This window comes from Theobroma cacao, chromosome 3, assembly GCF_053813885.1.
Source record: "Theobroma cacao isolate CCN51 chromosome 3, ASM5381388v1, whole genome shotgun sequence".
Classification (NCBI taxonomy): domain Eukaryota; kingdom Viridiplantae; phylum Streptophyta; class Magnoliopsida; order Malvales; family Malvaceae; genus Theobroma; species Theobroma cacao.
The window spans coordinates 3454763-3463758 of NC_142641.1; the positions used below are offsets into that span (position 1 = coordinate 3454763).

General features: G+C 30.1%; 1 protein-coding gene and 1 pseudogene across 1 annotated transcript; one reads left to right on the forward strand and one right to left on the reverse strand.

Annotated features, from left to right (window-relative positions):
* Nucleotides 1-618: 618 nt before the first annotated feature.
* LOC148763476 (rust resistance kinase Lr10 pseudogene) lies at nucleotides 619-2849 on the reverse strand (annotated as a pseudogene).
* A 1857-nt stretch (nucleotides 2850-4706) lies between these two features.
* LOC18604202 (LEAF RUST 10 DISEASE-RESISTANCE LOCUS RECEPTOR-LIKE PROTEIN KINASE-like 2.8) lies at nucleotides 4707-8759 on the forward strand. Its single transcript, XM_088804235.1, has 4 exons — nucleotides 4707-5466; nucleotides 6546-6664; nucleotides 6756-6785; nucleotides 7497-8759. The coding sequence occupies exons 1-4, from the start codon at nucleotides 4763-4765 to the stop codon at nucleotides 8636-8638; spliced, it is 1995 nt and encodes a 664-aa protein (XP_088660361.1). The 5' UTR covers nucleotides 4707-4762; the 3' UTR covers nucleotides 8639-8759.
* The last annotated feature ends 237 nt before the right edge of the window (nucleotides 8760-8996 follow it).

Genomic DNA, 8996 nt, shown 5'->3' on the forward strand with positions numbered 1-8996 from the left:
TTGTCATTTAACGCTCAACATGGCACTAACGTGATGCTGATGTAAAAGGTAAAAAATGCCTCATGACCATGTCATTATGTCACATTAATATGTCTCGTTATTATCAATTATGACATGTCATTATACTATATCAGTATCATATGTTATAGAAGGACAAGTAGTATTTTGACTTATAGTGCAAAATTGGGAGTTAGATTGAGTGCAACAGAAAAAATAAGATTTATTTAGTTCAAAATAAAAATATAAGAATTTGTTTAATTAGTTCAAAATAAAGGTATAAAGATTTGATTGAACGTAATAAAAATATAATTTATTTAAATTTTTTTAATAATTTAGGAGTTTTTTAAGTATTATATCTAAATTAAATGTTGGTATATGCTTTGAACTGAAATAATGTGAACGGAAAGGATGAAAGCAATATAGGTAGCAATTGCAGGTATTCTTGTAAGAATATTTAACAAAGACCAGACCGACTTTAAAGACATGCTATTTTCTAGCTTTAACTTATTCAAGCTTTCCACAATTTTCCTTTTAGAAGGACTAAGAAATTTTGGACTATTGTTTGACTTGTCAAAAAGTTTTTAGCAAGTATAAGATATTTCTACAAAACAAGAATGTTCAACAAAGTGTGTGTGATGGCAAAATATTGTGCGGTTTGATGTCGAAATGGAGGATTCGTTGCTCACAACCTTGATGCCGGTATTCAATCCCTTTGGCTATGCCCAGAGCAGTATCTTGAAGCTTATCCCAACCAAGGAAATGACTCTCACCCTTGGCAGAAAATATGAACTTCTCCAATGACTCATTGGGCAAATACTCGTAAACAAGAGCTCGTTTATATCCATCAGCGCAAAATCCAACCAAGCGAGCTACATTGACATGGTGGATTCGACTCATTGAGCCCACTTCGTTGATGAACTCTTCACCATTTCCTTTGAAATTGTTGAGGACCTTAACAGCTACCAAGGCATCATTGGAAAGTCTTCCTTTGAACACAGTTCCACAACCTCCTTCTCCAAGTTTCTCCTTGAATTGATTTGTTATTCTCTTAATATCAGCGTAAGAGTATCTGGAGGGCTTAAGAGATTTATAATCTTCCAAAAACTCTTCAACCTTGAGTTGGCTCTCTTTCTTTGTTTTTTCTAAATGGTACAACTTGTAAAGGGCAACAACAATTAGTGCAAGAACAAATGAAGCTGGGATTACACCTGCAAATAATTAACTTCTATTCTCATAAGAATTAGATTATTAATTTTACTTAATAAAATTGTTAAAATATCTTCAATTAAAAAGTAATATATTTGTTCAAAATATTTTTTTCCAATTAGTATTCAATAGATAATTAACTTCTATTGTGTAAAACATTTATTGATAGCACAAAAATAACACAACTTTTGTTACACACTTTAAAAATTTCCGTGAAGTTTTGGAAATGCAATTTTGTATAGCCATGGAAAGTCTATGGCGATCAAGCACCAAGAGAAGAAGAAGATGGAAATGCCAATTTTGGTTAGGCAAGAAAAAAATTTTTTAGAAAAAAATCATAAGAGTTTATTTAATTTAAAATAAAAATATAAAAATTTGATTGAACATAATAGAAAAATAAAAAATTATTTAAAATTTTTTAATATTATACTTATTTTTTAATATAATATGTAATTCTTAGATAAATTTAAAAACAAACTTCATCTTTAGACTATCAATAAATTCATAAATGAAATATTGAAACCAAACCCTCACATCAATTGAGATAAAAATGTTGAGACATTATTTATAATTATTAAAGAACATTAATTTTTCACATATTAATAAAGTAAGTCGCACAATTGGAAGGTGACTAGTGAGCTGTTTTGGTGCAATTCTTATCTTGACTTTATCTTTTTAAAAGAGAAGAAGAAAAACAGGTTTCTCTTTGTAAACGCAAGTACCCAACAACTTCTCTATGACTTTTTTTGTTTTGCTTTTCCTGAGCTTGGTGCCTTTCTATTTTGGTAAGAGTTAGACTATTAATTTTGGGATTATATTTGATGCTCAATGTATAGTTTTTATATAAAAATGTGTTATTTCATTAATAAAGTAAAATTAATCTTTTTTAAAATTTAATAATAAATATATAAAATCTTGCTATTTAATGAATTAAAAACAAAATCTTTTTTTCTCAAAAAAATCTTTTTTATTTCTTTCAAATGTGCTAATGGGACACGTAATACATTTTAGTGACTTGATAGTGTATAATTTCTTAATTTTACATAATAAAATTATTAAAATATTATTAATTCAAAAGTAGTTAAGTTATCTATATTTAAAATGTTTGTCATAATACTTAAAAAAATATTTGAACTATTGAGAAACATTCAAATAAATTCTTTTATTATATTTAATTAAATTTATATATTTTTATTTTGAATCAAATAAATTTTTATAACTAATAGTTAACTAACTATTATTAATCAAAATATCACTACGTAGCGTTGTAAAATGCTGAAAAGAGAAGAGGATGTGGGCCACTGAAAGCTCGAATGCTGAAAAATGCTTGTTAGATTGATTTTTGTTAGCATTCCTCATTTCGATTCATTTCCTTTCCCACCTCAGAAGAGGATCATTATCTGCTACTAGCACTAGCATTGTAAGTTATTCTTTACTTTTTGTTTTAATTATTTGTATTCTTTGAGCTGCATCAATGCATTATAAATAAATTCATAAATGAAACATTGAAATCAAACCGTCACATCAATTGAGATAAAAATATTGAGACATTAGTATTTTTTAAAATTTTTATATGTATTAAAATTTTTTTTCACATATTAATTACTTTAATAAAGTGGCACAGTGAGTCAACCACTAGACATTGCCGGCTGTTTTGGGTGCAATTCATCTTTACTTTATCTATCTCGGATAATTTTTTATCAGAGCAAAAGAAATACAAAATGCAAGTACCCCACACCACACAAAAGCACAGAGAAGCAAAAATAAAGTACTCAATGAGATAAAAAGAAAAAATTGTGAGAAATAACCTATTTCATAAGCCTAATTAAAAAATATCATTTTTTATAATTTTAATTATTTTTAGTCAATTTTTGACATGACTTGACAATAATGTCTTTTAAACAATTTTAAAATAATTAAAATGGTTTTAGTTTTCTCTATCCCGCCATCTAGACAAAAATTTCAAAATAAAATCTCGATTTTTCTCTCTGATCAAATACTATCTATCTTGCTATCCAAAGCACAGAGATGACATCAAGCTCTTTCTTATTTTGTTTTATTTTTTTAGATGGTGGATCTTAGGGTTCTCAAGGGCGATGAATAGCGATTTTGCTTTTTGCATGCAGCGATTTTGCTCAGGGAGAAGGAATAGCTAAAGCATGTTTGATGGGTTTTATGGTGGTTCACGATTTTATTGTGTTTGGGATTGAGATGATTGTTAAGAATATTTGCTGGGGATTTTGATTTTTTTTATGAGATTTTGAGTTGAAATTATTTAGGGAATATTTTGTAAATGAAATATATTTTGTTTTTGTATAAGGGAGTGAGCAAGGCCCTCCCCGATAGGAATATATTTTGTCTTGCTTTGAAGGGTTATAGAGTTTTGTAATCTATCTTTTATGAAATGCACAATTTCATGGCTTAGCAAAAAAAAAAAGTATGTGTTTTAGGTTCTTGAATTTATTAGTTTATTCATAGAACCCCAAAGTTAAGGAGTTGAAATTGATTAGACTGGTTTTTAAGTATTACGAGATTGATTTTTAGGTATTGCGTGACTTAATCACTATATGATTAGTTTTTAGGCATTACGTGATTGGTTTTAGGTATTGCGTGACTAGTTTTTAGATATTGCGTGACCGATTTTTAAACAATGCTTAAGTCACACAATGCCTTACTAACAAGTCACGCAATACCTTACTAATAAGTCACGCAATGCTTATCAACTAGTCATGCAATGTCATATCAACCAGTCACACAATATTTAAAAACTAGTCACGCAATGCCCAAAGTCAATCACGCAATATCCAAAGTCAGTCATGCAATGCCTAAAAACTAGTCACGCAATGCCCAAAAATCACAAAAACTATTGAATTCCATTTAACAAGATCAACAACTTTAGACGATACACTATATTCCATTTAACAACATAATTAACAAATATACCTACTTGACAAAGAATGTTCAAAATGTTTAAAATGTTCAAAAGTTTTTCTTCATATATCAAAAATCACTCAAAAATACTTAAAAATACTCAAAACGCTCAAATATTTTCTTCGTGTATAAAAAATTACTCCAAAATGCTTAAAATACTTAAACGTTTGCTTTTTGGTAAGGAATACTCCAAAAATGAATAGTCTGACGAGGAAAGCTCAAAGAATATGAGTTGGTTTGAGGCACAGACCTAAACATACTTGACCCGTTAATAAGTTTCGGGTTGAGGCACGGAACCAAATAAATGGGTCAGTCTCATTAAGGGCAATTTTGTCTAAATTTTAATTCTCTTGACTAAAAATATTTAAAGTTATAAAGAGATCTTTTTTCAAAAACGCCTTATGCATGAGGCCCATTTAAAAAAAGAACTCAAATAAAAAGGTAGGGAAGAATAGATGGATTTATAAAAAATAAAAAAAATAAAAAAAAAAAACCGACAATTTAGCATCATCCTATCAAGAGTTTGCCCATTTCAACTTGAAAAACATAAGATTAGAGCATTTCTCATTCTCTCCTACTAATAGCATTAATCTTCTCTTCTTCATCTCATCTCACTCTTTGTAATATGTCAATAAGGGCAAAACTTGCAATATTGGGCCTCCTTGCCCTTGCTCATTTGTCTCACTTTCTTGATGCTGTTAATGCTGCAAGACGTGTCACCACGCCCTGCAAGCCCTCTTCCTGCGGAGCTTTCACCAACATCAGCAGCCCTTTCATATTAGAAGGCGACCCTCTCGAGTGTGGCGACTATGAACTAATATGTGAAAATAATCGCACCATTTTGCACAATGTTGATTATGGTAATGGAAGTTTCTATGTTCAGGAGATCTTTTATAATGACGGCCCTACAATTCGATTGGTGGATGGAAGTCTGAAGAGTGATGAATGCTCCATTCTTCCCAAATCCTTTCCATGCGGATCTGATTATATGTATTTTATAAGTTGCAAAGTGGCCATCAACTCTTCACTCTACGTAGATGCCTCTCCTTGCGCCAACGCCTCCTTCTCTCCGCACCCTTACTTTTATGCTGTAGATGGCAGAGAGATAAGCAACGCTATTGATTTGCATGAATCCTGCATCATAGAAGTCCAGGTTCCGCGACCCTTTCAGCTTCAGTCTTCGAGTATCACCGGTCTCTCTATTTTCGATATTCACCAGATGTTTCTCATGGGTTATGACGTGCCGGATTATTGCGCACCTCGTAGTAGCCTAGGCACGGTGACGGTCAATGGCACACCGCCCCTCTACAAAATTATACTTGGAAAGATGTAAGATTAATTTGGAGCATCAACACTCTTCCCCTCCCCCCTTCTTCCCCCTTTGTTTTGAGGACATTCGTTTGAGTTAATAGTACAAAAACAATATATACTAGTATTTGATCATTTAAATTAAAAACATCAAATTATCTGTTTAATGGTAGTATACCATAATTTTATAAATAGCATCAAATTCTCTTTTCCCTACATAGAAATAAATGGTTAAATGCTCATTTTATATCTAATATTTACCAAATCTTTTATTTCACAATTCAACTTATTTTTTTAAATTCAAAATCCAATTTTTTAAAGCAATTTTATCCATTTAAAAAAATACTGAAAAGAGTTTGTGATTACCGCCCCATATATAGACTTAGAACTAAGCAAAAATTTGGAAATAATGGAAAATTGATTCCAACCTTAGAGTTGGTTTCGGTTTTCTATTACATCCAATTTGGTTGCTAACAATATGTATTCCATTTGGTTTGATTTCTATCTATTGATTGAAAAAAATTGAAATTATCCAAATAAAAAAGAACGGTGTTTTTTATTATATTTTATATTACTTTTTAGTTTTCATAAAATAAAAATATTTATTTTATTTTTAAATTTACTTAATAATATATATATATATATATAACATTTAAAAAAAAATCAAAGAACTAAAGGGTTGAATCCAAATCGATGAAATTTGATTTGAGTCAATTTGATCTTAAAAATACATTTTATTTGGTTAGATTCAGTTTTTTAGAAATCAAAATAGTACAAGTTAATCAACAAATTTTCAAATTGAACTTTGCCAAACTATATGCGGCTCTATATAGAACTAACTATACAAATCTATATTTCAATATTTGTTTAAGGTTATTCTCATAAGAAAAACAATTAATTTCATTTATAGTGTTTATCATTTTTTTAATGGATAAAATAGATTAATTTAAAAAAGTAAATAAAAAAATTTGATATTAAACTGAAATATTTGGTAAATATTAGATCCTTAAAATGAGAATATTTTTTTTCTAAAATATTTGTAATGTTTGAAGTGAATATTTTCAATGTATTTCTCACCTAATTTTTCATTCCTGACACAGATTAAGCTGGTTGAGGTTTATCCTTTCGGAGTATCTTCACACTTTGCGAATGTTTTTTACCCACGGCTCTCTATCACGAGATCGCTATGATTATTATTATTATTATTATTACTATGGAAGTATGTTTTTTCATTTCATCTCTAATTTGCTTATGGCTTTTGCTTATTCCTTATTCCTTGCTTTAAACTAATCTTTACCCCTTTTTATCAGGAATCCCATTTGCTTTATTCATAATCACAGGTGAGAACGCTTTTACCTGTGACTTAATTAAGCTATAATGATTATGTGCACGACGACCCAAGTTGCAAGATACTAATATCCCTCACACCTCTCATGGATATGTAGAGGTAAATAAAAATAATTTTCATTAGGTAAAATAAGTATATATTATTTAAAAAAATTATGATAATAATCAAAGAGATCATGAATCATGACATGTTCTTTCTCTTTTCTTTTCTTTTTTTTTTAATCTTTCCATTGCACAATTATGTGTCATAATAAAAAGTTTGAGTTAATTAAACAACCAATTTAAATTGAATGGTGAAGTTTCCAATATTTAGCTACTTTGAGTTATCACATCTGGTAAATCTCATTCCACTCGTTTTAAAATTGGAATCAAGACTCCCAATATGAAGTGTTAAGTTTGAATCTTTAAGTTATCCCATCGGAGACAACTAATTAACTAAAAACGTTATATATTCCTAGTTAGTAAAAACAGATAGTCAATATGTCTTGTACATCATCAAAGCTTTTTCCATCCTATTTAGCTATGTAAAAATATTGTGTTCTCATTGTTGGAAAATAAATATTCTACTATTTGTGATAATCAAGAAGATAAAAATCATACCCCAGTTATATTGATTAAATCAATTCTAATAAAGCAGTGCTACTTCCGTTCCTTGTCTTGTGTATTTATGCTGATGTCTTCTTATTAATAATTCTCTTGTACAGGAGTACTTATTACTATTAGAACTCTATTGGGGGTTTCATGCTTGATTGCAGCTGTGCTAATTAAGTTTCGAAGGAGACATTTATCTATGGATGATACAATTGAAGAATTTCTTCAAATGCAAAATAATTTAATGCCCATCAGGTATTCTTATTCCGAAGTAAAGAAAATGACAAAATGTTTTAAGGATAAATTAGGACAAGGTGGTTATGGTTCAGTTTTCAAAGGAACGCTTCGAAGCGGGCGTCTTGTTGCAATAAAATTGTTAAACATGTCGAAATCACATGGGCAAGATTTCATAAATGAAGTTGCTACCATAGGAAGGATTCATCATGTTAATGTGGTACAACTTATTGGTTTTTGTGTAGAAGGATCAAAACAAGCACTTGTTTATGATTTTATGCCAAATGGTTCTTTGGATAAGATCATATTTTCAGGAGAAAGAGATACCACTTTATGTTGGGAAAAAATATTTGAGATTGCAATTGGTGTGGCCCGAGGAATAGAATACTTGCATCAAGGATGTCAAATGCAGATTTTACATTTTGACATCAAACCACATAACATTCTTCTAGATGAGAACTTCACTCCAAAAATTTCAGATTTTGGCCTAGCAAAATTGTATGCAGTAGATCACAGTATTGTGTCTCTCACTGCAGCACGAGGTACTCTCGGATATATTGCTCCGGAATTGTTTTACAAGAACATTGGGAGTATCTCACATAAGGTTGATGTTTATAGTTTTGGAATGTTGCTAATGGAAATGGTGGGAAAGAGAAGGAATTTGAATGCATTTGCTGAGCAATCTAGTCAAATATATTTCCCTTCATGGATTTATGATCGATTTGACAAAGAGGAGGATATAGAGTTAGGAGATGTCACTGAGAATGAAAAGAAAACTGTAAGGAAGATGGTCATAACTGCTTTTTGGTGCATTCAGATAAAGCCTACTGATCGTCCTTCAATCAGTAAGGTCTTGGAGATGCTTGAAGGTGAGGTTGAGCCACTTGAGTTACCTGCAAAACCTTTTCTATTATCTCTTGACAGCTCATCCAAAGACTTTGCGAGTAAGAATTTGGAAAAGGAGCCAACCACGTCGACCCTTGATGCTACCGTCAAGGGCATGGAAGTGCCTCAAATGTAAATACTGGGATTTAAAATATGGAAACCTTTAGCTTTAATAAGTTCTACTCCCTTACCCCCTGATGTTGATGTATGGTTTGATTTCTCCTTACTTTCTAATGTAGGGTTTTGGTTTCCTTTTATTTATTTTTCTTGTTCGTTACTTTTTTATATATTTTTAATTATTATTCAAATAAGTAATGAATTATGGACTCATAGATATGAATGATGATTAAAAATAATCAAAAAATCAATGAACATAAAAATGATGAAGGAGAGCTTAACTCTCTAATATCTCTCATATATCAATTTAATTCTGAAGATCTATATATTCATATATACATGCATGATTATGATTGTGATAATTAATTTAATTTATT

Bases quoted from the DNA above. Each gene is read 5' to 3' on its own strand.
- LOC18604202 (XM_088804235.1), top strand. From the start codon at position 4,763: ATGTCAATAAGGGCAAAACTTGCAATATTGGGCCTCCTTGCCCTTGCT. The intron at 5,467-6,545 runs GTAAGATTAATT...TTCCTGACACAG, and splicing joins AAAATTATACTTGGAAAGAT to ATTAAGCTGGTTGAGGTTTA. The intron at 6,786-7,496 runs GTGAGAACGCTT...TCTCTTGTACAG, and splicing joins TGCTTTATTCATAATCACAG to GAGTACTTATTACTATTAGA.